Below are 27786 nucleotides of genomic sequence, written 5' to 3'. Positions count from 1 at the left end.
AACTACGCTGTCGTACAAACACAAAACTGATTCACACAGCACACACACACACACAAAGTTGAGTAGCAACTCTCTATAGTATCTAGTATCTGCTGGCGGGATTCAGTGAAACCTCAAGAAAACAATCCACTCTGCTGTTAGTTTCAAGATGTTGCCTAGATGAGCCTTTTTCAATAAAGCAGATGTGCTGTCAGTGGGTGCTCCAACACACACCCACACCAACACACGCACACACACACTTCTTAGTGTGCACTTGTGTCTGCATGAGAGCCCAGCCTGCCTTGCGGGTCATTATTTATCACAGTAATGTAATAAACCCACAGCAGATAACCACAGACACTGATCCCTCTACCACCACAAACACACGCGCACATCTCTAACCTTCATCTTTTACAAACAGGAAATTAGCGTCTCATGTATTTCTGTCTTGTAATGTTCAAGTGTATAGCATATTTTAACATTAGAACTTATTCATAAATTTGCTAATGAAGATAATAATAAGACGTTCACTATGAAGAGGTTATAAGTTGTCACTAATGGTTTTATGTGTGGTTGACAAATTATTTTGCTAATGCTTCATAGATCAGTAATAAACCCTGAATCAGAATGACTTTACAGCTTCCAGGTTGAACAAAAAAAAAAATCCCTTTGTCTTTATAGCGACCCTGCAGTGGTTACATTTACCAGTTAGTTTCTGGAAAGGGGCTGCAGTGCATCTGAATGAAAATCTGATAACCAACATATTGATATTTACATCAGCTGGGTCAATTCATTATTTAAAAAATACATAAAATAAAAAATAAAAAATCACTATAAGTTTAGTTATTACAGATTACATATGAAAAAAGATTATATTATTTTACTAATTACTCAACAGCAAAAAGTATAGTTACATACCACTAAATCCACCACAATAATTACAAATAGGTGCCCAAGACAACTGATAAAACAGTCCATGAGCCAGTCATGTTGCAGGCTTTAGTGACAGCAGGTAACATCAGGTGCACTGAGCACAACAGAGCTGCATACATACATTTAAAATGACCAGTGACAGGACATTGGATTTTAATAAGACTTTGTGAATTTCTTTTATTTACTCAAACTCCAAATTCTGTTGCTTTTGGTAGTAAACAAGCCAACCCCATAAAACATCCAAGTAATAATGCAAGAGGAAGAAGTGTTATAACTACAGACTATAACACCAATGGGTCTGTCACTCTCTAATAAGCTATTAGGTCTAAATGTGATACAAAGTCCATCTTTGGGTCTTTGTGATAAACCATCAATTCTGTAAAAAGTTATTAGTAAGTTAAATTATCCATTGTATCACTGGATGAAACAGTCAAACCTGCCAAAGCATTTGTTTTTCAAACCTGGCAACCCAAAAGATAGCAGATTTGCTGTTTGGGCAAAGGAGGTGCAGTCTCAAGGATACCTGCATTCCTGCAGGGCTGAGAGATAGAGATAATGGCAGGAGGAGGTGTTATGGCCTCCTGTGCAGCAGCTGAATAATTCAAGCGACATCTTCACCTCAGGCAAGAATACATGAGCCAATACCACTCTGATTTGAAGCTTTGAATGCCGTGCATGTTCAGTCAGCACAGCCAATCAGAACTGTGGTTCCTCTGGCTAATTTTTTTCTTCCACACATAATGTGCACAGAGGAACAATCAAACGTTAACAGACATCGAAGGACAAATGTGGTGCTGAATTCTGAGCCTGTCTGAGTGACTTACTGTGGTCCTCCAAACTACTGTGTCATCACAGGGCTGGCCTGCCTTTACACAATGTCAGAAAAAGCTTGGAAATGCATTATGAGATTATGACAAAATTCAACCTGGGCAGTGGAGACTGCACCAGTATAACCAAGTAAAGATTGTGATTGTGAGGATAACTCAATTACAGGAAAATTGGTAAAGAGAACAAACGCAATTTTTCTTGCATATGTCTGTCTGTAGGTTCCTGGTTTTGTTCATGACTGTTACCTTTACACCAGCCTGCATCCACACTAAACATTATCTTTTTATTTGCTTTTTATTGTTTGTGTTTCTCATGATTTAATCCATTTCTCCTTCAGTCCAACATGAATGAAAAACCTCTGAGCCTGGGGTGTCATGTTGTTTCTCACCATGTACAATATTATAAACCAGCCACCCTTCTTAAGCATTACTCCCTCGCTCTTCCTCCTCTCTCTGACTGTTACCTTTTAGAGGAATTTATGATAGCATATGGAAATCCCACTCTGTATTGGTTGAAAAGCTAAAGTATGTTGTTCCACTAGCCACATCCCAACCAGTGATTTCAGAGAAGATGCTTTCCATCTGTTATCAATAGTAAAACACCTGTTTCACTGACTGGGGTGTGGTCTGAAGTGCACCCATGTTTAAATGTTTCAGTCCACAGACAGCAGTGCAGCCTCCCACCCTATGACATTCAGTATAAAGGCTTTACTACTGGAACAATTTACAGTAACGGTTTGCACACAGTTAGAAAGTTTCCATAGAAACTGAAATTGATTTCTGGGTCTACATCCAGCACAGTTCACCAGCCCCTGTGTTATTCCTTCTACTGTACTCTCACTTTCATGCCCTGACATCTACATTGTCTGTCTGCACCCACAGAAACAGCATGTCAGCCATCTAGCCAAATAATTACACTGTCTCCCACCACACTAGAGATGACAGAACTCCTCAAACACTTTTTGTGCCCTTTCACCCCGATAGTCAGATTCTTGTTTTACACAGTCTCCACAATGAGAAGGTATTGCGTTGCCAGAGCCATTGTGTGCTGCGCCAGAAAAGGGGGATGGTCATTTCTGTATAGGGTTTAGTTTGTTTGCAAATGCTGCTTTACTTTATTCCTTGACTTCTTCAATCCTTGCCATTGATTCTGACAATTATGTCAATATGCTGTTCCCAAAGACTGATGTTTTTTCTACATTTCAAAACACCATAGCAACACTATCTGCCTTGTGCACTCACTCTTGCCTATTAAAACCTATTAAGATGCAGTCGCTTATCACGCAAGGCTCATTTGTATGCATACATTTCGTTAATGTGTGTTTGCATTGAATCGATCATGACAACCAGAGAGGGGAGAGAGAGACAGATGGGTGGGAAAAATGATGCCTTGAAAGGGAAAGTGGTGAAACTATAGCGATGCTATGAGAAAGAAAAGGAGAGAGAAATAGCAAGGAAGTGTGGGAGAGAGTGACGAGGAACATTACCTGTCATAATGTGAAGTGTATCATGCTTTAATGGGCAGCAGACACAGTCATTACACCCTGATTATGGTGCCTGTTCTTGTCTGCTGCAACTCATGATATGATACAGGACTTTGAGCCATGAGAAACATAGCTTGAGGAGGATGTTTCCTGGGTTCTTGGACTCATTCTGACCATTTGATTAACTTAGGCAACCAAGCATCCATGTGAAGTTTATGAGTTCTCTTCTCGCAGAGTTTCTGGGAACAGAGGGAGTCAAACCAAATAAATATAAACCATTTCGCAAACATAATTATGTGGATGTATTTAGGTTAGTAAGGCTTCACTGTAGAAACTTGAAATCAGAAATTACTTTTTAATTAAAATACAAAGCTAATAACTATGCATAATTTGATTGCTAATACCCAAGTCCACTGCAGTTATTGCTCATTATTTTGCATATTTTTTGTGTACCTATTGTATTGTTGACACTCATTCTTCTTCTCTGTATTTTTGTCCCCCCATCTCTTTCTCATCATTTCTACTTTGTCTCACTCTCTCTGTTTTTACGATGCACCAATTTGAACGGCTCCATTTCTGCAGGACTGTGTTGCTGTCTCAGACTCTTAGACTCCACAGATCAATAGCGAAAGTGGAATCGCATCAAATGACCCTGAAAAAAATGTAGTCAACAGAGGTCAGCTGTTGAATGTAGTCATGTTGTTTCACTGGCATCCTGTTAGCTCCACAAACCTGCCTCAGAGGTATCGTCACATGACTTGTGCATTATATTCATCCATGGGATGTCATAATAGGCAAAACATATAAGGTTACTGAGAGAGTGGTGCGTACAGCTCAAATTCTGATTCAGTAGCTCCACACCAGCCTATTGAAGAACAAATCAATTTAGCATCACTTTACCATAAAACCATTGATTATTCTTTTCTAATTATTTTCAGGTTTTCCATTACAGTTATCATTCCAGTATTATTTATTTTGTAATTCTCATCCTCAAACCTCCAACCACCTCCATTCATCAGATGTTTCCTCCAGATGTCTCTGCATGACCCTCATGAATTAAAGAGCATACTCTGCCTCTCAGACTAGTTTTCCACCCTGCACTCTGAGTTACTATATTCCCAGTTACATTTGGATAATAGCTAGATTAAGATCTAAATCCTAATATCACCCACATGTTGCCTGAGCAAATAAACAGGTTTTCTGTAGTTATAAATTAGGATTAGGAAAAAAAACCAAAACAAACATTATAGGCTATCAAGTATTCATGACATGGTCTAGGGGTGGAGGCGGTGGGATTAGCAACAAAATTTAATTTGCTCCATTTTGAAATCCAGTTAAACCATAATTGAGTTTACGCTTGCACAGTATCTCAGTTTATTTTCATTTTGTTTATCTTCTGTTTATATGCTTAACACCTGTGTTTGGTTTATACTTTTTATTACGCAGAAAACATTTTTTTTTAAATATTGACCTCTGCTGCAGCACATCCCAGCAGTGTATTCTTTCAAGTGTAATGTATATGACATACTATAACAAAACAGCATCTGGGAGTGTATCAACACTTCCCTAAGTCATTTTGATTGCTTAAGTTTAAGCTTTTTGCCTTGGTGAAAATACAAAAAGTATATTAAATGCACTGAGTCGGTCTCATGCTGATCAGATCACACGCCAACACCGCCCTGAATAACAACTTGACATGATCTTAGCCTAACAGGACTAATATCTGTAGTAGAACACATTTATAAATGAATGCTAAGGTTGATGTGTGTCTGCTGGATGTGTAAAAAGGCAAGTGTTTGTTCACACCTTCACAACATAGTAAGATGACAATTTGTCAATGTTTAGTTCGCAGCTTGCTCCACTGACCCCACATGGCCAAAACATTTAGTAATGCAGCTTTAAAGCAAAGGAGCGTTATGCAGATGTCTGCTAAAAGGAGCTTTTGTCAGTCCTCAAAATTAAATATAAAGGTTGTGTTCTTTTCCCTTTTGTGACAAGTGCTTTTGTCCTGTGAAAGCCGTGTCTCAGACATTCACAGCTCTGTTAGGGTTCATATTTGTCAATGGTGTGTTTTGCTATGTGGCTGCCACATTATGCTTTTTGATGAAATTAAATGAGAAAGCAGCCTTTCAGTAGAACACTATAATTGTCCATTACTGTGTTGGCCTGACATCCCACGTCTCTGTGTATTGTTTTGCATTGTGCAGTGCAGATACTGAACTCATGCTGAATGTGGAGCCTCATTTCCTAGACCCATTCAACAGCAGTGCAATAAAGAGGCTTTATTTTGCATTCAACTTCTAAGAGGATGTAATGTAAATGTTGAACTAAAGTCAAGTTTGAGTCAGAATGAGGATGTTTGTTGTGTGTGCTGTTTGTTTTTTATGATGCGTGAGGGGTTTCAGGGGCAGAGGTCAGGGTGTCATCATAGCAACCTTGTGATGTGTTAAAGCAGCTGACCATGCTAAAAAAAAAAAAAAAAAAACACACACACTGACAGAATTTTACCTTCTAGCGGGACTGAAAAAGACTTATTGTTGCAATACTAAGGTCACCAGTTTTGCTGGCATGGTTATTGATAGTTGGAAGTAACAGCATCATACCCACAGAGTGCTCCTCTCACAGATGGTCTGATCCTAATGAACCAGACTAATGAGCCAGATGCTTCTATGCTGCACTACGCAAGGTCCTATGAGGTTGTATGGAAGGAATCTTACATAGATTTTAGTTCACGGTATAGAGAGGAACAATGAGCACACACACACACACACACACACACACACAGTCTGACTGAATTTCAGATGGAGGTACATAAGCTGGAATGCTGTTTGGAGGGGGTAAATGATTTTAATGGAGGATTCAAGGACTTGCTGATAATTAGAGATGTCATATTGTTTGTAGGATAAACCCTTTGAGATGCATCAAATTATTTCCAGGAGAGTCCTGAGAGATATTACATTTTACAAATTATTCTATACTATAGCTGGTGCATGAACAAAAACAAAGACAAAGAAAGGGAAAAGAGTAGGACTTTTTGAATGCTAACATGGTGTAGAGTTATAAAATAGAGTTAATAATAATAGGTTTTATCAGCCTGGACTCACACTCATGGTTAGTGCTCTATTTAGCGTCAGTGTATAGGATGATGAAGGCTGCAGTATAAAGCATCTGTGATTCATCTACAGTGTGTAAAATGAAGCATGAGCTTTTTGTGTGTTTATATTTTGGCCGGCAGTGTGTGTGCCTTTCTGCTCGTCACATTCTCTCCATCAGTCTGTCTTTGTCTGCCTGCCCGAGTGTTTATGTGTTTGTGTGTGTGATTGTATGTGTGTGTATGTGTGTGTGTTTGCTTGTAATCTATTGCTACATCACTCTTGAGCGAGTGGCAGCCAAGATATTAGGAAGTTACCATCAAACCAAACTGTTATTGGGTACATTCATCATTCAAACTGCAAGACGGTGCTTAATATTTGCAGCAGAATTGCAGCTTCAATCAGAATTTAATATTACCGCCCATTGACACGACACTAATTGAATTTTTGATATGGCAACACTAATCTTTTGCTGTTCAAAGGCCCATTAGAATAAACATTCCCCCACAGCTGAGAAAGTTTGGCCATTAAAAGTGCGCAAGCAGGCATCCATTTTCTTTCTGTAATTTGTTCCACAGGGAGTGTGATGTCCAGTAGAGGGCAGCACAGACAACTAAGAGCTTTTGAGTGTACAAATGGCAACCCTAAATCTCTTCTCATCTCTTTTCTTCCAGGGCCAAAGTGTTCCGGGGAAAGAAGGTCCTTGGGGACTACGACATCAAAGTGGAGCAGGTATAATATAGATTTTATAGATCTATAATGCTGCAGAATCATTTATAAAAAAAGTGGGGAGTGATCATAACAGAGATGACAGTGGACTGAGTCCATATTCATTTTTGATATGGAAATGCATACATTTTGACTGACGAGGTGAGACACTGGTGCCCAAGCACAAACAAAAAGACAAAAAAATTCAGATAAGCTCCAGTTGTCTTTTGCTTTACACAACAGGTCTTAAGTAACTTACAAGAACTAAAAAGCTATAGTGTTGTTGTCTGTGTGGCTTATTGCAAAACATTGTCCAGCACCAAAATAGGGTTAATCTATTTGAATGCCTACAGGTACGTGTTTGTAGCCATGCTAGCACTGTGGCTCTGCGTATGGCAATGTTTTTTCCAGTTGGTTGGTTGATCCAGCACTTTGGTCCAAACTGGTATATCTCAGTAACTACGGGATGGATTGCCATACAATTTTGTACATGCATCCATGGTCCTCTGAGGATGAATTGTAATGCCTTAGGTGGTCCTCTGAACTTCCCACTTAACATCACAGTGAGATCAACTTTTTCACATTATCAGTGAAATAGCTTGACATCTACTAGATGGATTGGCAATAAAGTTAGTACAGACATTCATGGTTCCCAGATGATGACTCCTAATGATTTTGGTGGCCTCCTGACCCTCTTCTAGTATCACCATGTGGTCAACATTTTTGGTTTTGAGTGAACTGTCTTCACCACAATTGGATGAACTGTCATGAAATTTGCGACAGATATTCTAGGTCCCTAGAAGATCAAATTTAATAACTTTGTTGATCCTCTGACTTTTTCCTCTAGTGCCACCCTCGGATCAAAATTATTATTTACCCAAGTGTTTGGTTTGTCACCAAATACCTGCAGAACTAACAACATTCCTGTCAGCCTCAGCTGCACTTTGTGTTTAGTGCTAATTAGCAAATGTTAGCATGCTAACACACAAACTAAAAAGATGAACCTGGTAAATATTATCTGCTAAGCTAGCATTCCAACATGCACTAACATGTTGATGTTAGCATTTAGCTAAAAGCATTTGAAAGCAGTTAGCATCACTCTTGTTTCACACTGGAAGTTATAAAGAACGTCGTACTTGTCAGAAACCTGTGTCACAGTGGTTTGGAGCCTCATGTCTTTTTCTGAAGATTCTGTGCTGTATATGTTTAACCTTGAATAAGTAACCACGCGTTCAAAACCAACAGTTCTTCACATGTAAAACAAACCAGAACCTTGGTAGTATCACAGTGTGGTTGCTGTATGTATTTAAATTATACACTAGCAGTGTGCGACATTTTGGTTTCATATTGGTTGAACCTGCAAACTAGTTTGCAGTACTTGGTTACTGCAATTGAAATGACTATTCTCGTGGGTTTCACACCAAACAGTTTCACACCTAATAGATGTTGACAGTTAAATTACAACCTCAGGCCTCACCACAGAAACAAAAATAGACGCCAGAACAGGAGCCGGCAGCTATGAGTCACAGAGACATCCTCACAATGTTTGCTACCACACCAAAGATCAACATGTGCAGTATGTTGAATAACTATATTGTTTATGTATACCATATAAAACAAATGAATATCGCAGTGAATACAAAGTATATTAAGAGTATACAAATAAATATTAGCTGCAAATGCGTACACAGTGCTAAAGCCTTTCTTTTCATCTCTTTTTACTGCTTCTGCAAATGAACTTTCTCAGAGGAGGAAGCAATTCAGTACTTATTTTGTTTGTTCTGCTCCCAGTACAAGTAAATTCAAATGAAAAAAAGAATAATGTGTCTGGTATGAAAGTTACTGTAATTATGGTATAGAGTTGACATATTACACATTCTTGCACAATAACCTTGAACACTGACAATTTGGTTTTCTGCATCTTCTGTGTGAGTTTTTTTTTTTTATTGTCGGAACTGCTTACTAAATAGATATGTGATTATGCAACATTTACCATTTAATAGGATTCCTGAGTATTTCATCAGTGTTTATCTCAAGACAACAAGGTTTGTAACTGATAAAACTGTCCTGTGTCCTCTCCACCCTCGTAGGCCGAGTTCTCAGAGGTCAACCTCGTCTCACATTCAAATGGAACCTGTAATGTGGACATGCAGGTTGTCAGGGGTGGAACCAAAGTGGTCAGGTCAGCACCACACACACACAACACACACATATACAGTACACACATTGGTTTTACTGTGTGTGAAAACAGTCTTTATTTTGGAATCAAATCCTACTTCAAACCCTAGCAGCTATCCTGAATTTGGTGGCGAGATTACTCCCAAAATACAATCAAAAAATAAAAACCCCACCCCCACCTAAACTTCCAGCTGGATCTCATCCACTGACACTGAATCTACCCCAGAAAAAAACCTTGGTTCTTTCCAAGATGGCCCTGTTTGGATATTAATTTTACTGTTTGTGCAAGAACATTTGGTCCTCATAAAAAGGTAGAAGAGCAGCCTGCTCTTGATGATAATTAAACCTCAGCTGTTTTACTCTCAAAACTAACTTTCTGTATCTTCCCAAAATACAGCCAAGAACCATGAAACTAATCTCATTAATCAATCTACTAGCTGAACCTAGTCCCCTGACCCTAAATATAAAAGATCAATAACTGTACTCGCACCTTTTGACACAACTTGCCTTCATGGCATTGGATATCATGCATTTTAACTTATTTCTTACATTACTATATTTTGTATTTCTTAATTTTTTTATGTGTGAATGATTTTGATGTGCATTTCTAGTGCCTCAAATTTCCCTGTAAGGGACAAATAAAGAATTTTAAATTGAATATAAAACTTTGTGAGCACATTTGTTCCTTAAAATTAGGTAACACATGGATTCACATCAATCAGTGCTTTTAATTTGGCATATTCCACTAAATTAATCTCTACCCCAGAAACTGGGTCCTCACGAATGTGCCCCCACTTTGCAGGTTAATTTTATGAATGTTTTGAGGACATTTGAGCCTCATAAAGAACATATAGACTTGCATCAATTTTCAAACCTAGTGCTACTTTACCATGTTTATGCATCAGTCAATGATGATCCAAAGACTGTATGAGATCAGACAGAACAACCTCAGAATGCTCTTGGAAATAATAAATAGACTTGTTTACTAAAACTTCTGATTGGTGGAAAAAGGTCAGAGGCGTATGACCACAACCATTACCCACAAACTGGCACAGTAGCTCTGCGTACAAACATGTGAAAGTACTGTAAACCAGACAATCACACAGACACACTCGCACACCGCAAACCACACAGACAGCAGTGTCCCAGCTAAGACCGCCAGTGATTAAGTGAGACAGTAACTCCCATGGTTCACTGGGAAACAAAACCTACAGGAAATGAAGACGGCAGCGTCAGTCTGATAATCAGCATCTCTGCCCTGCAATTACACTTTATGACGGGCTGGTCCTCACATGCTCGCACACAAACAGTGACGACCGCCTGACGTACTGTGGAGTAAGGGAAACTTTGATTCATAGGAGTAGACAGACAGATTCACATTCACCTGTCCTGACAATGTCATGTCCACAAATGCCTTATTCTTTTACAACATGTGGCGCCTGAGCTCCTAACAGACCTCTCATGTTGTATCGTGGTGTAAGTCTCACCTAAATATGGACTTGCTCTCGAGAAAATGTATGAGCTTACATAACGTAATTATCAGTCTGTCTTGTTCTCTATCTGTCTGAGTTCAATACACTTGGACATTTTCTAATTATCTACATTTGTCTCTGTAATTGGGCTGTGTTCATTGATTTCAAATCAGAGCAGTGAGTCCGTAAACAGCCTGAGACTTTGTGTTGCTGAGAAACCCTCACCCCAATGGAGGACGTAAGCTTTTCTAAACTCTGAGTGTGTCTCTACACAATCAACAGCTCTTCTTATATTACTGTATGAACCCTGGGGAATGTTTATAGTGTAAAACTAAACTAAACTAAGTGTAAACTAAAACACACTATATTTAACTGATATTTTACAATAGGAGCCTGAGCAGAGGCTTTGGTGTTAAAGGAGAGGAAGAAGCTCTAAACCATAAAGTATTATAATATTTCATCTATTATACTGTTTGGGAATGGTAACACCAGCAAACAGCAGGGATTTAAAATCGTATCTTCAGTTGTGTGACTGCAGATGCACTCACACTGATTTTGGCTCAGCATTACTCATGGAGCATTTGCTAATCTCTTCGGTGCATGCATGCATGGTTAGCTTCCATATGCTCAGCCACTCTCATGTACATCCAGGTCAAATGAGAGAAAGAAACGTACAACGACACATAAGTGAAAGTTACATTTAACAGAAGGAATTCAAGAGACCTTTAAAATCATGTTTAAAATATTGACCTTGTTGTTTTTCTCTTACTCTTGAAGGATAAGGCCAACATTATTATATCGTTTTCGATAAATACTGTGAAAAGACAGAAGCCAACAATCTCTTAGTCTGTCTCTCAATACTTTCCATCGTTGATGCATCTGGCTGTCAGCCCCATGCCTGTTTGTTCCTACTGAAACATGAATCTTTAAATACTGGTCACAAATACATTATTATAATAATAATAATTATTCAGTAATTTCCTTTAACAGCATGGCACTGTAGTCTCTAAGAAACGTGACTCAAAAAAGAGCAAATGGTGGACTATTTTTAGCGGTGGATTAATACGCTTTGGTTGCTCTAGTGAGCGTTTACTGCAGGAGGAAGGTGTTTGAGGGAGTGACTCAAAATAAACTACAGTGCTCATACTACGTCATAATAAAGTAACACACTCGTTCATGCGTTTTTTTAATAATCAGTGAACAACAATGGACGTCTATGACACAGAGGAATAAAAATAATTAGAAGTAGGATCAATTTATTGTTGGTTTCAGTTTTTTCTTGAGATTTGTCGGGCTTATAGTATCCATGGAACCTCTACTCTTGCTAATCTTTTTGCTGCATGCATGGCTAGCATCAATATACTTAGCCACACACATGTACAACCAGGTCATATTGAAGAAAAAAATTAAGGACGTTGCTCAAGGGACTATTGGAAATTGTTGTGTTGTTGACCTTACTGTTTTCCTTACTCCCTTTTTAAATCTTAATTTACCAGAAAAATGATAAAAATAAATAAATGTTATTAAAGTTCATGTTATTAAAGTGAGCTGTATCTTGATTTCTTCTTGCTGTAAGTGTTTTGTAATTGGTGCAGCGCATAGTGAAAACTAAAAGTGAGAAGTGAAAAACACAAACTGAGAAGCAGTTCGGATGACTGTGACATTGCTGGCAACACTGATCTCAGGTATTAAATTGAGGGTAGAGTCAGGACCATGTTGATCTTTGCTGCTTACTGTCAGTAATGAAGAGATTACAGTCACATAAATTGCTGTGTCCTCCCCACCGGAGTCTTTTTTTAGTTTCTTGGAGTGCCTGATTAGTATTCTCAGTGCATGAAGGGCTGGTGGTGGTCACGCTGTGCCAGAGTTTTCTCTTTCTGTCTGTCTCTTTTCTCTCACTGCGCTCTACATCTCTTTTACTCTGTATTTTCTGTCTCTGTCTGTCCTTCCCCCACCCTTGGCTTTGCTCACATTCCCTCTCTCTCCTACACATATTCCGAGACAAAAGGGAAAAAATAATAGAGTCATGCCCTATCACCATCAACCTTTCATTGAGCTGAAGTGTACCAGACCTGTGGTTTTTAGTGTTTTGCCATGCAGACCAACAAATTAAACTTTTTTTTGGTAAGAGATCATAAAACCCAAAACTTATTATCTAACATTTAGCAGTCGTTTTCAATTTATTTGCGCATATTTCATCCCCCATTCTCTCTCAGTTGTTGATGCCCAGTTCCTTCTGCAGTGTGCTCCTCGTCACTGCTCAACTCTGCTGCTGGGAGGACTGCAGGGAGCCACCTCTGTGACACATGTCACCAGCAGCTTCATTGTTTCATCTGCCAGTGATGAGGTTACCCAGAAGGACAAAATGTGTGGGTGGATCACACTACCCCCCTCCCTGCCCAGCTCTCTCAGGGCAACCAGGGACAGACAATAACAGAAAATTTGCTCTCTGTCTGATATCCAGTAATTCCAGGAGCAGAACTGTCAATGCCAGTACAGATAAAGATACTTGTTATTATTAAAAGTGGCAAATGTACAAACAGTTTATCAAATTTATCAAATTTAATGGCACAGTATATTGTTTGTCCCTGCCCTTTAGAATACTACTGAGTACTTTGCTAAGGTTTAGGGAGCTTTGTCATCATGGTGACAATAATAACCATGAGGTTAAGGTTATGGACAGGTCGTGGTCATAAAAAAAAAACACACAAACCACCATCTCCTGTGTTTTGTTGACCCATGCGTCCACCCCAACCTTCTCCTCCCTTTGGACACATGTCATTTTGGGGCCTGAGGAGCCTGTCATTCTCCTCCCTGAGAGACACTATGATAAACACTGTTAGATGTGAGTGTGCATATGTGAGAGTGAATTATAACTCTGGCCGTCCCCTGCTTATCTGCATATTGTCTTACTGAGTAAAAACCTGAAGGATCACCCATCATTTTGCTCAGTTTTATTAAAGCTCTCCTAGATCGCCGGGTTTCTGTCCATGCTCACTATTTAAAAACACAAGTGTGCACAAAAAAGCACAACATTACATTCAACTGAGAAATGTCTGATATCGTCCAAAGCAAAACTCATCTCTTGCTAAACTGTGTAGCTTCAGAGGAGGGAGCATGACTCGCTTGCCGGTGCAGGTGCTAAAACAACAACAAAGCTTTCACCGCTGAGCGTTTCTTTAATCTATGTTTTGGATATTTTAGAACAAAACCCTGTGTGAACTGTGCGAAAACAGGTGAAGCAGTGACACGCTGGCAGAAAGCAGGTCAGACAAATGGTTTCAAACATGGAGGTGATGCTTGTTTATTAAACTTCCTTTATAAATGATACCAATCATGTTATAGATTTACCTCTGACTCAGTGATGTTTGTAAGATTGTATCTTATAAAGTGACATGATTTAAATAGTTGTGCAATTTTAATGACATGACAATGAGAAAAGAAATATAACATTAATTTCACACTCCCAGGCTTCAGTTACCATCCAATTCATGTGTTCAGCATCCAAGCAAAATAAAACTCTAATGTGACTTCAATCCAAAACACAAAGCTTATGAAGAATCCTTCACAGATGATGATCTATTCTAAGGGGAGAGACGTGACCGCTCCATTGTCCTTTCTTCACTGTCCAATTTTAGTTATTTATGTTCCAGACAGACTTGTATAACCTCTAAATAATCTCTCACTGCCACAGCATCCACAGACAAATGCACTATCAGGACCCGTGTTTAGTGCTTCACCTTTATCTGCACATCTACAGGCCAGTGACACCTGCATCCCAAAATAACTGTTTTTAACTAACAACAAAACTCAAAAACTTTGGTCCCTTTGCTTGACCAAATGAATTATTTGGATTTTATTATTACTCTGATGTGACGTAGACTGTGCAGGGCAGTGTTCATGTTCATGTGAAACAATATGGGAATATGAATTGTTAATTCAACCTAATTTAATTTTTCATACCAGGTCTTTCAAGCCTGACTTTGTCTTGGTGCGTCAGCATGCTTTCAGCATGGCCCAGAATGAGGACTTCAGGAACTTGATCATCGGTCTGCAGTATGCAGGCGTCCCCTCAGTCAACTCTCTGGACTCCATCTACAACCTCTGTGACAAACCTTGGGCTGTAAGCAATTTCAGCAAAACTTAAGTGCAACAACCCACACAGTGTTTTATTGACTGTAGATGTTTTTAATGGAGCCAGTGGCTGTTCACTTCAGTTTCAATAAAGATCATTTATTTTCATTTCATTTCATTTTCAGTAAAAACACAATGACAGTGGCTATTACTATTAGAATAATATGCATATACTTGAATTATATATATATATATATATATATATATATATATATAGTAGTGTATTGCATGCTATAATGCATATTACACTCATTCAGTCCTCATGTTTAATTTGCTGTCAATTCACTTTTGCTCCATGTCTCGCTCTCTGTTCTCCTTCTTGCCTCCAGTTTTCCCAGCTGATCAGTAATCAGAAGAAGCTGGGTTCGGATAAGTTCCCTCTCATTGATCAGACTTTCTACCCCAACTACAGAGACATGGTAAGAATATATATATTTTTTATTTTTACACATTGTTTCTCATCAGTAACCCTGCAGCAAACTCACGTCTCCAAAATACCAGCTTTTCAACTGACAGTGTTTCCATTGATCATTTAGAGGTTTAGTCATTCAGCTACTTTTCCCTGGGCAGTGAAATGTTTTCTAAAAGCAAGAGACAATGTTTTAACATCTCAAATGCTCCAAGGTAGGTAGATGTGTTGAGGTTACCAAAAGGTAAGAAAAGAAGACAATAGTAATGTGAAAGAAGTTCAAAATGATAAAAAAAAATTAATTGAGTATGTTACTGTATATTACACTCATGAGAAAGGTATTTCCTTTATGCAGTTTACTTATGCATTCACTAGAGCTTCACTAAGAAATGTGCGTAAAATACTCTAATCTAATATCAAAAAATCCTCATTCAACCATGTCATTTTTTAATGTTTATGTCACCTCTGTGCTCTCAGTGAAGTAGTATGAGGTGTCTTATTTTGTAACAAAAGAGTCAGTGACACTTTATTCCATTGAGACATTTTATATACAATCTTTTTTGGTACATGGAAATAGAAAACTCTATTTAGACAGAAACAGAGACATAAATACAAACCCAAACAATTCGTTCAGTATAAAACAAACATGAAATAGTTTTATAGCACTTCACTAAAGCCATACAGTTATTATGCATTATGATCGTATCAGACACGAAAAATGTAACTAACATATTTCATAATGTACAAGGATAATGACTGCACTGTGCAGGTGAAGTGAAACCCTTTTATTGTCAAATGTGACCCTAACATAATCTTGACATATTGGCTAATGCATGAGAATAACAAGTGATAATGCATTCTAATCTGTATAACTTCAGTGAAGTAATCCAGTAACAAGACAGGGGTCAATTCACATTTGGGTTCTTTAAATTAATGTTGAGTCATTATATTTAAATAATGTCTATAAAAATAACATTTTTAATTATTAATTATTATTCATTTATGAAAAGTTATTTCTCTTTTTGTTGGTTAACGTCTTGTGGCAAAGTTTCTACTTTAACCTTGAGGAGAATCCACTTCCTGTTCTTCTTAAGGAGTTAAAATAGTGAATTGAACCTTGTCCTGTTGCGTCATTTTCTTTAAAGAGAGGGAGGGAGGGGGCTTGGCTTCTACAGGTGGCAGTGCTGTTGTTAAAGCGCTGGATTAGATTTTTGGCACAGGAAATAGTACAGACTTCAACCAAGGAAACTAAACACACAAAACCACAAGATAAGAACCTCTATATGCTAAAAGACAAGATCTGGTTAGCCTTTAAAATGTTAATTCTCACTGAAATACAATATTTACAGTCTCAGAAATTTGAGAGTTTAAACTGTTATGATTTAGATGGACAAGAATTATGATTATATATAATTCCTGTGTCAGACTTTGTCAAAATATAATTAATTGGGGAATGTCTGGTGCTGCCTTGTTCTATATACGTATGTACAGTGCATATTCACTTGCATGGGGCTGTTATTGGATTTGTTATTGGATTTTATATAAAGGTAAAACTTCAGCACTAGAATGTGTGGAGAAAAGGTGGCAGTGCTGCAGTCTACCTGCAAGAATGTGTGCACAGAAGATTTGTTTGCAGCATGTAAAATACATATTGTGGCAGAAGTTGGCATCTTTTTTTTTCTACAATTTTCCCCCTGTTGTTTTTCAGTAATTATCCAACTTATCATACTTCTTTCAGTAAATGTATAACCTAAATTACTACATAACTTATTGTAAGATATGCATAAACAAATATGAGGTCCTCAAATTATTCTCTTTTGTGAAGGTTATGCATTTACTGTCAGGCCCTCAGAGAGGATAGAAGAAGATTCACTCTAGGTTGAATAATCTGCAGCGGATCATCTGCTGCTATTCTTATTCTGTCGAAAACAGCAAGCGAAGTGGAATGTGTGGAGAGTGAGAAAATGACTCAGAGGAATGCGGAGAGCCCCTGCAGATTATAAAACTTTTCCTAGCATTGCTGTAGCAACCACCTGAACTCTGCTAACAGAAGCTCAGCAGTGAGTTAAGCTCCCTTGAAAATAAAAATCAGCTAATTTTTCAGTGAAATCAGTTGCTACATTGCACGCCAATTTTGAGCTACATAAGACAAAGCAGGACTTTTTTTTTTTTTTTCTTGAGGCGTTACAGGAGTCAACTCAATGTCGGGATCACAGGTCAAGGGTCAGTCATGTCCAGGAAGTCTTTCTCAGGTGGAGGCCCACCCCGGTACCAGCTACAGGTTGTGTCAGAGCGGCGGATGCAGGCGTACTGCCGAGCTTGCTCCCCATTTAGGCTGTTATCCAGCAGCCAGTCAGTCCACAAGCACTCATTTTCTCCTGTAGATGCACATGGCACTGTGTAACACGTGTTGATCTGAGGAGAAAAGAGCATTCGATTTATTCTTTCACTTGTTCACCCATGGCATTATTTGTTCCCAAAGTTGGTCTCCCCTGCACCGTGAATAAGAGTTTTGCTGGGGTGAAAGTTAGAGGAGACTCTGTGTCTCTGTTGTGACTTTACACTATGAGCTATGAATTTAGATCGTCAAAAACGGTAGTAGGACATGTGAAAATCTTTTGTGCCAAAATGGGAAGAAAGTCTGAGACAGAGCGAGAGTAAGAGATGAGAAGACCTCTTTGCCTTAACAGCTCAGTTGCTTTGTTTCTTGAGCCGAAGCTCATGTAGGCAGCTCTAAGACAGACTGACAGATGAGTGGCACAAAGATAAATATGTATGAAGAGAGTAGGAACAGTTCTTACTCACTCTGCATTCACAGCCCATCTGGTATCTGTAGTTGAGATTCTTCTTTTGTGACAGTGATAAGTTGTCCCAGGACTCGACCAGATCACATTGGCCTATGGAGATCCTCCCATCGCTCCACATACTCCCTGTTCAGTGACATCACAACATCACTCAAATTGTAGGGATTATAGTTAAGTCTGTTTTTAATAAAGATATAAAAAAATAAATCTAATAAATCTAATATAAAATTGTTGAACTAATCCTTTAAAAGAAAAACCCTGCCATTATCCCGCTGAAAACAACACTGATGTACCAGTTTGACATGACTGTGCACAGTCTGCCTTCTATTGGACAATCTGCTGCTTTTTCCAACTGACAGTGTGATATAAAACCCAACCACTTCATAACTATACCTGAGAGGAGATAGCCTGCTTTATTGTTGGAGTCCAGTTTGACCCCACACAGAGAGGAGAAGACTGGAGTGTACACGTACTGGATATCCTTGGCCTTGTCAAAACCTTTGAACATCTGAAAACAGAGATATGCATGGAGAGGAGAGTGGAGAGGTTCTAGTTTCAGGAAAAAGAGGTATGAGCCTGGCCTTATATAAACTTAACATAGTATAAATGTGGCAGTAATGTATGAGTGAATAATGATAGGACTTAAACAACCTTTATATATCCCTAAAATGCAGCATGATGGATCTTAATGCCTCAGTCGTCTAGTTGATGTGAGATCAACTCTAAAATGTAGAAATATGAAGTGGCTGTAAATCAAAAAATATACATTTTGGATATTAAGCAGATACTCTTATCAAGAGTAGCTCATAAACCTGTATTAATTCTATATAGATTTTTACTGTAATAGCATAAAATCAGGAGGAGACAGACATTTGCACACATTTGAACCCTGTGAACAAGACTTCTTCTTGAACGCTGTCATCCATGTACATTTAGGAGGTCCGAACTACTTGTTGCTGCAGCCAGTTAGAATTTCTTTGCTACTTTTCCCGAAAGATGGTATGCAGACGATATCCACATAAGCCACACAGCTATACACAGCAGCATAATCAGTCAAAATGATGTATGTCTGCACCAGCAGCAGCTGTTACTGCTGTCCGGAGATCTCACCTTTATCATTTTGATTTCATATTGGATCATCTTCATGTAGGGTGAGGAGCTGTTGCTAGGTGACACAATCTTCTCTCCAGAGACCTTTGCCCTTATCACTGGCAGAAAAAAAAGAAAGATTATCAAAATGCCAAATAAATGCGAGGGCCAATATACTGTATGAAGGTGATTTACATGCCATAGATAGATAGATAGATAGATAGATAGATAGATAGATAGATAGATAGATAGATAGATAGATAGATAGATAGATAGATAGATTTGTCTCCACAGATCTCCACAGAGACAGTGTAGCAGTCCCTCTCAGTAGTGATACAGGATGTGTCCCTCCTCTCCTCTGGGAGCAAAATCAAAACCCACATGGAATAACAAGTAGTTCTCTGCTTGCACACTCCCATTAACTGACTCCACACACACAGACACACACATATTTATGTATACAGTATATACCACACCACACACACAGAGAGAGACACACGCACACAAACACACACAACAAGCACAACATGCACAATTAACTGAAGCCAAACCATGTCTGGCACTCGGCATGATTTGATCCCATACTGTAAATCAAGTAGAAGGGTTAAGCAGCAGGATAATTGGTCTGTGGTTCTCTACAGGAAGGTAACAGTGAAGTTGTATAATTTTACAGTCTGTCATTTAGAGAGAAAATACTCATTATAATCAAATATTATTAACATCGTAGGTTTTATTCATTCAGACCACAACATGCAGCCCACACTGTGCCAAATCAAACCTTGTTATTACAGACGTCATCGCTACCGACATACTTTTTTCCTTCCACCAAAGCCATGAGACTGGCACTTTTGGACATCTGCATTATTCATAACGTTAACTGACAAATTAATACCACTGTCAGACGTTTCCTTTAAACTAATAACACTGCTGTAGCTCAATACATCAAACATAATTGAGATTACTACTACAGCTGTCTTTCAGATCGAGTCTCTGCGTTTTCCTAAAACATCAGGTCTTACAGTCAGACAGCTGCATTAACAATCTGAAAACCAGTGGCATAGTGTCAAAATATTGCACAGCATACTTGTCATGTAGGGTGTGTGTGTGTGTGTGTGTAATAACTGAAGTTTTTATACTGCCAGTCATGGACTGGATACGTAAAGATGCATAAAAATGCAATATACTAAAATATCTTGATTAGTATTTGACCTAGGGAGCAATTTAATTTGGCTTTTCCAGTAAATCGCCTGTGAGAAATATTCCTGTCAGCACTGCTAGATAATTGTCATTCCTCTCCCTCATTTCACACTGTATCTCTACAGAGAGAAAAGACTCGCCTGTAGATTCACCAGAGGGAGATGGAGAAAGACAGAGAGGCAGAAGTGAAGTGGCTGACCTTGGTAAAGCCATGAAAGAACGAGAAAAGCTACAGTATTAAGGAGAGGGAGAGAGCGTGTGACCCAGCACCCCTCCTAACCCACTCACCCTGTCACAGCTAAGCAAACCACCCCCTTGTTTTTGCTTCTCGCTCATCACATAACTACACCACGGTTTTGTCTGCTGGTAAGAGGAGGAGGAGGAGCTCAGCGTGCTCTGTGAAATCGCTTCAGGAAAAAAAAGAGACTTTTTTTCCTGTTGAACATGCGAGGAGATAGAAAGGCAAGGCAGCAAACAAACGCACAGACAGAAAGTTAATGTGAACTTGTGTGAAGTGTTATAGTTTAATCAGAATGCATTGAACCGCCCACAGCAAGATGGCTAGTCCAGAGACCTTCGCTTTGTAGAAAATGTCAGAGAGCACAGTCCTAGATGCCTGTTCAATACAGCTTTGATATACTCCATTCTCTCACTGCATAATTCATAGCCTGGGGCTCAAGTAGAGCATGGCAAAATATCTGAAAACATTAGACCTTCAGATTGATACAGTAGATTAATACAGTGCCATTGACGTCATCCAAATGAAATCGAGTCTATTAAAAATGAGGTGCAAAAATAGGATGGGCAATAGGGAAACTGCCTCCTGGCCTATAATGTGAAACTCTAAAGAATAAATATAAAATGCAGCAAGCACATAGATGCTTCATAAAAATGCTTGCAACAAGTACACTGGAGAATACACAAAATAAAAAAGGGATACATTTGCGTAAATCTCCGTCAAGTTCACCAAATGTGGTGTTGGCATACCTTGAGCCATAAAGTATAGTACTTTAGTACAATTTTGAGCTGTTTATAATTTACTTGTTTATTGCCATTTTATGCATGTTACATGGAAATGCTTTACTTTTTACTCCACTTCATTTACTTAACAACTACAGTTTTAAATCACTTTGCAGAGTTTTTACATGCTAAACATATGCTAAACATAAAAAAAAATTGTAGTACTTGTGTAGTAGCACAGAGGTTTGATCTAACTCCTGCTACAACATTGAAATGCCACTTAAAAGTAAATGGATTAACAATCTCAAGCCTAATGAGTACATGATGAGCATGTTTAGTGTCAGTATTGAAAACACTTTTGCTGTTAATGAAAAGATTGATACCACTCTCATATCTGTTGTTAAATATATCACCACAGCCAGTAAGCAGCCTGCTAGCTAAACTTATCTTAGCATAAAAACTGAATTTAGAAGTTGACAGTGAGCTTTAGAGGTGCTGGCAGGTGATTGTTTTTACCTATGGACAAAGCCAAGATGGCTGTTTCCCTGCCGTTGTGCCAAACTAAACTAATATGAACTGGCTTCATGTTTGCCACACAGACATGAGAGTGGTATTAACCTCTCATCAAACTCTTAACAAAACGTGAATATTTGTATTTCCCACAATGCCTTCAGGAGTATTTCTACATTACAGTATTTTAAAAAGGTTTTTAATACATTTTCCACCACTGGCTAATGGTGTTTTTAAAGGGTGATGCCACATTTACGATCAGTACATTTACATCTCTACACCCACCTCCTCAACTAACATTATATCGCCTGCCAGTCACACTCAATACGCAGAAATATTACACTGTACCAATGATCACATTATTGCCTTCTTTCTTCAGTTCAGCTCTTTGATCTGCACTTTCTTTGGCAAGAAGGAACATATCTTAAAGGAGATGAGGTTAAATTAGCCGCCCCACTTAAATCTGTCCTTCTGAGCTGAGTAATGGGTCTATGTGGCCTATTAATGGTAAGTAATACACCAAGGCATAACAGTGCTCCGTGTAAGGATCAAATACTTGGCAGTCTGAGCACTGGCCATACATCAATGCAACATGGAAGAGGACAGAAGTTTCTATGGCCAATTAGCTAAGAACAGTACAGTCATTTTTTTTTCGTTTTCTCATTACAGCAGATCAGTGGTTTTAATCATTTATAAAGACAATGTCTTCTCATGCCAGATAAAACTAACAAAACCCTGTTTGGAGCATGTTCCACACTAAATAATTTTTGTAGTGCATTTGAGGTTGCAGGTAATTACTGAACTGCAAAACTCATTTTATTCCAAGTTTGCTGTCTGTTGATTCTCTTGGCCCTGATTCTCTGAAATGTTTGCCCCCTACCTAGACATCTTTTGAACTGCGCAGGCTAGGTTAGTCACTCAATTCAGTTGCTGCAGCTGTGTAACAAACAGGAATAAGGACAGGCGTGCCTGCAGAGTGAAAGTGGCTGTGCATCTGCCTCACAGCTATATAACCAAAGAAATATTGCAAACTTGTACCATGAGAACTGATGTAGTAAGAAACTTCCCCCCGCCCAGATGAATCGGCACCCTTGTCATGCTCACAAAGCTGGACTGTCAGTGGGCTTTCACACTGATATTGTTAGTATGCAGCCCATTAGACCAAGCCTATAGACATGGAAATGAAGTAGGGAGAGCAAGGGAAAGAAAGAGAGAGAGATGGATTAGGCTGTGTTGGCATGGCTTGGCCTCTGTCCAACACACGCACACACTCTCTCTCTCTCTCTCTCTCTCTCTCTCTCTCACACACACACACGCACAAAATGTCAAATACACAAACATGGCCAGAGAATCGTCCAAGGTTTGTCCAGATGGGATATTACTCAGATGTACAGCTTTATTCAAAGGTCTCATTGACTCTGACAACACTTTCAGGTCAACTAAAGGCCACCACCAGTCTATCCTCAGAAAACAACCGGGACAGTGAAACCACAGATGTCACCAAATGAAAAGTGCTCTTAGATGCACTTATTGTAAGTGAGGGATTATCCTTAGTTCTTATTCATGGGTCCAGAAAGTTGCATCCTACCTGAAAAGAGACCACTGACTTTTGTGTCCAAATCAGGACTCAAACATAAAACTAGGCCCCTTAGCAGACCCTGAGGAAATGGGACCTAATTACAAAAGAACCTGTGGTCAATTGGCCATGTTCCAAGCCCCACCCCTTTATTTACTCTTGCTACACCTGTCAAACTTTTGCCCTTGCACAGGACATATGCAATTTATAATATAATATAAAATCATGTTATAATGGTGGCAGATTTACCACTTGAAATTAACAGCTTTTGAAACAGTAGGTCATTGATTTCACACAGAGGTTAACAAAAGCTGGTTTCTCAGCTATAGCCAACAGCCGTCGATTTTGCCAACTTAACTGACAACTATTTTAGAATATTTTACTGTAGCTAGCTAGCGAACTAATTAGCATTAGTTGCATGAGTGGGTTGAAATCTCTTTCTGTCTGTTTGACTTGTTGTAAAATGGAAACCCTATAAACATATCTTAAGTAATCAATTGGTGAGCACACTTATACAATATTATGTTAAAAGACTGAGGCAAAGACTACAGAGTCAAACTAGTTAGCTGTAGTATTAGCCTACATGTAGTATCACATTGGTCATACAGTATGATTTTGTGCTTTATTTAAAATATTTTCAAACCGTTTGAAATTAGGACTATGTGCATAACATAATGCTATCACAAGGAATGATTGTGCTTGGAATGTTTAACTTCACCGAATCAGGTCAGAGCTACCAACATTGCTAACATGCTAACAAATGCAGCTTACATTTGAGCAGATAAACATGGTTTAATCCATTCTTTACACATTCGCTCTTGTGTTTCTGGTTTTGGAAAGGATAAAAAAAGACACAACCCTCCAAACTCTTAGTATGCCTTGTGTTGGCCTTACTGTAGCCCCATGCCCACTGCTTTAACATGTGTCTTTAACAAATCTAAAGCTCTGCTGTGCCTGGTTGTAGATGCGAAGCTATAATAGGATAATTGCTTTTCAGGGGCAGGGTTTAATAAACTGTCAATCAGAGCATTTTGTGTGGGCCCATTGGTTCAAATGGAAAAAGTTCAGATAAAAATGGTTCAAACATGTAACATTGACTAACATGCCTATTATTTTGTATTAGGTTTGTTCAATGACACAGTTTCAATTTTTGAATGTTGGCTACATGATGTAGAACAACATACAGACTAATTTACTTGCCTATCATGTTATGCAACTGTTTTGGGACATTATGGTTTCCAGTGGAAACCTACACTCACAGACCAAAAGACTTCTGGTTATAAAATTCAACCTAATGCTATGCTTACATAGACCAGTGAGTCTAGATTGAAAACTGGTTTATGTCTGTACTAGTCCAACTCATCAGGACTTTGCAGGACAGACCTGTCTGAAAACCTCAAATTCTTCAGCTGGAGAAAAACAGAATAATCATACTTGCAACTCACACATGGATGACAAATTTTATATGTAAAAGTCTGTCCTAAAAACACTGCCCCAAATAGGCCTAATCATTGTGTTCCCATAACCCAGATCTAATTTGGCGTTATGGAGGTTTTGAAAACAGGTCTCAGCTTCCATTTCATACTGACTATTTTTTGAGACACATTTTCAAAGCACTTTCAAGGAGCCGACCCTCTCTAAACCTGAAGGGAGATACAGACCAATTAGAAAACAAGACTGAAAAAAAGGCAATTTCTTCTTCTACTTTCTCTCTCTCTCTTGCTCTCCTCTGCTGGAGTGTAACCTTTGACAGAAGCACATACTCCAGCTTTCCACAGTCTGGAGCCAAGTACTCAAAGTCAGAGCAGAGTGTTGGTTTTGGCCTGTGCTTAGACAAGAAAGAAGTGGATGATGGGGGGCGTCAGACAGAGAGACAGGCAGACAACCGGACAGACAGACAGACAGATAGAAAGTAGGCCGGGGCCACTCAGTGCTGACTGTTTTTTTGTTTTTTTTAGAGTTTATTTTTATGTGATTAAGCGCAAGAAGAGTCAAATATAAAACAGATAGCCCTGTTTTCAAATAAAAAACCCATAAAGGCTTAATATAAGAAATAGAAAATATAAGAAAAAGAAAGGAAAGTCTGAGAAACAAGGGTTCACGTATCTCTCTTCTTTTCACTTTCAACCATTTAGAAAACGAAAGATAATGTTATAACTTATATCAATCAATAATCCGTCCACTAACCACCCCGCCACACAAATATTTTATATAGCCATCCTTCTTAGTGCTTTAACAACTTAGACAACTGATTTCTATGAATATAATCAGAAAAAGCCACAATAATAAATCAACTGCCAAGAAAAGCTCAGCCATGAAACCCTATTGATTAGTTCTTGGCATAAATGTTCACTCCGTGGATTGGAATTTTTTTCCCTCTTAGAAAATCTCATTAAGTTGATCAATAAGCCAAATGATCAATCAGTTATTTGGAAGGAGGGCCATTCCTCCCATTTTAAAATCATACCCCCCTTTTTGGTTATTGCATTCACAGTCTGAAGAACTTAAAATCAGTTTTCCACTGTTATTAAATGAAGCAGCTTTTATATTTTTAACTTTTATCTGTGTGAGCACAAACTGAATTGATGTCCAGTCAATAACTTACCGATCTCGGCACTGCAGAAAAGCTGCTGTGGGTGTGCTGGGTGGCAGCTACATCCCTCCACAACTTCCTCCATGCCTGCACCAAGCAGAAGGAGCACCCAAAGCCCCAGACACGCACTCCGCTCCTGGGACATGGCCATGACGACTCTGACTGCCTCTGACTGCTCCACCACTCGATGAAAGAACGCTCGGCACCCTCTTCTGATCCCGTTTAGTTCCCTGGGAAGCAAATCAGGCTGGCAGTCAGCGAGGGAGGGAGGGGGGCCAGATAAGACAGTGGAGTTGAAGTAGTAAGATGAGCGCCGCTGAGCTGAAAGGCAGCTGTGGATAGAAATGTTTTCATAAGTTTAGAGTACACCTCTGAATTTAAGCAATTAACTGGAAGGGTAGGCTGCTGCTGTCACTGCTCCCTCTCTCTTCTTTCCCTCTCTTCTTTCTCTCTCTCTCCCTCTCTGTAGACAACACACAGAGAAACTTACAATAGTTGGATCCCCTCACACTCTGGTCTTGAATGCTGAGAGGGTCGCACACAGGGAGCCTCTTATGTACTCAACAATTTAGGGACAGCCTCCTCAAACGCAGGGAAAAAAAAAAAAAAAAAACTGCCATCCTTTGCTTCTTCTTCTACCCTCGTTTGATGTCCTCACTCTCCTCCCATAGGCTGCTGTAGGTGTAATCACTCAGTCATAATTGTTGTGAAAATTATGACTACATTTTAGAGAATCAAATCAGCTGTGGAGCTTTTCTTTAAAATTTTTGTCAAATTCAAGATTAGTGTTGTAGTTCTTGCTTTCAGAGGCAGGTTGTGTGATCATCAGTGCAACATATGCAAATGATTATGAAAGTGACAATTGATTCATGCTCAGCTGTAAAGTAGAAGTATTGCTGGGTTGGTGGGAAATGTAGCACTTACGTGTCAAAGACTGTCCTTCATAACTCATTTTGAATAAAATGAGACATTTTGTATTCTGAACGCATGTCAGTAAAGATTAAAATGAAAGCTCTGATATCTTGGTAAATTACAAAGTAAATTACACAAATTTAATGTTGTAATACATTTTTGAATCAGATTTTCAGTAACAGAGTTGCATACATCAGTATAACAATATATATCAGCTTTTATTTGGTTACATAATAATTTGGCAGATATATTAGTGTGTATGTTGGCTGAGGTGTTTGAGGTAATCAGGAAACATGGCATGATATGGAAATGTGTCAACAACTGTTGAATGAATAGCTGTAACATTTTGCCCAGGCGATAATGGTCCCTAAGGATGAATCCTAACAGCAACTGGAGGAAATGCTATATTATTTTCAGACATCCATTGTGCCCAACAAAAACACAGTGTAATAATAATGTATGGGATCCTTACATTTATGTTAAAAACTAAATTTAGGGTGAGATATTGTTATCAGGAAGACTTTATTAATCTATCCAAATATTGATATTGGTATGGACCACAAATCCATCATGCTGTATGCAATAATATGACCTCAGCAGATTTTTCTTCACACATTTGTATCAGTTTCCATGTTTGAACAGACTTTTTCTCTGTCAATATGTTGACCGCAGAAAATTGCTTCCGTCACAAAGTATTAAATATCACAGTCTTTAAATCTTATTTTTGATAAAGCCACTAACAACAAGCAACAGAAATGGCGTACTTAGCTAAATACGGCTGTGAATACTGGAAATGCAGTCACTTACTAACAGTGGCTACTTCTAAAACTGTTGTCACGCCAGGGTTTTTCCAATGTGTGGATAGGAATAACAACTGTTGTGATTCTGTATTGTTCATCATTACTCATCACTGAATTATACTTTTCTTT

At 38.7% G+C, this 27786-nt stretch overlaps 2 protein-coding genes across 4 annotated transcripts in view; one reads left to right on the top strand and one right to left on the bottom strand.

Moving 5' to 3' along the window:
* syn2b (synapsin IIb) overlaps positions 1–27786 on the top strand; it is a 75044-nt gene that overhangs the window by 32985 nt on the left and 14273 nt on the right. For both annotated transcript variants that reach the window (XM_071493899.1, XM_071493901.1), the window contains exons 2-5: positions 6990–7047; positions 9114–9205; positions 14640–14796; positions 15137–15226. In XM_071493899.1, the coding sequence (XP_071350000.1) occupies positions 6990–7047; positions 9114–9205; positions 14640–14796; positions 15137–15226 (397 nt within the window). The remainder of the gene's footprint in view (positions 1–6989; positions 7048–9113; positions 9206–14639; positions 14797–15136; positions 15227–27786) is intronic.
* LOC139630445 (metalloproteinase inhibitor 4-like) lies at positions 15742–27747 on the bottom strand. 2 transcript variants are annotated; one of them, XM_071493902.1, is made up of 6 exons: positions 26436–27747; positions 25958–26277; positions 19131–19228; positions 18414–18528; positions 18022–18146; positions 15742–17631 (listed from the first exon to the last, which is right to left on the bottom strand). In XM_071493902.1, the coding sequence occupies exons 2-6, from the start codon at positions 26094–26096 to the stop codon at positions 17434–17436; spliced, it is 675 nt and encodes a 224-aa protein (XP_071350003.1). In that variant the 5' UTR covers positions 26097–26277; positions 26436–27747; the 3' UTR covers positions 15742–17433. The 2 variants fall into 2 exon arrangements, with proteins under 2 accessions (XP_071350003.1, XP_071350004.1); XM_071493903.1 differs by lacking the exon at positions 26436–27747 and having other exon boundaries at positions 25958–26405.

Source organism: Trachinotus anak, unplaced genomic scaffold (assembly GCF_046630095.1).
Source record: "Trachinotus anak isolate AG129_WGS33_773 ecotype Australia unplaced genomic scaffold, CSIRO_AGI_Tana_v1 ptg000013l, whole genome shotgun sequence".
Classification (NCBI taxonomy): domain Eukaryota; kingdom Metazoa; phylum Chordata; class Actinopteri; order Carangiformes; family Carangidae; genus Trachinotus; species Trachinotus anak.
This window is presented reverse-complemented; position numbering and strand designations above follow the sequence as displayed.

Excerpts from the sequence above, each read along its gene's own strand:
- LOC139630445 (XM_071493902.1), bottom strand. The coding sequence starts at position 26,096 with ATGGCCATGTCCCAGGAGCGGAGTGCGTGTCTGGGGCTTTGGGTGCTC. Across the intron at positions 19,229-25,957 it reads TTTCTGCAGTGCCGAGATCG|TGATAAGGGCAAAGGTCTCT; the intron begins GTAAGTTATTGA and ends TTTTTCTGCCAG. Across the intron at positions 18,529-19,130 it reads ATGAAATCAAAATGATAAAG|ATGTTCAAAGGTTTTGACAA; the intron begins GTGAGATCTCCG and ends CTCTGTTTTCAG.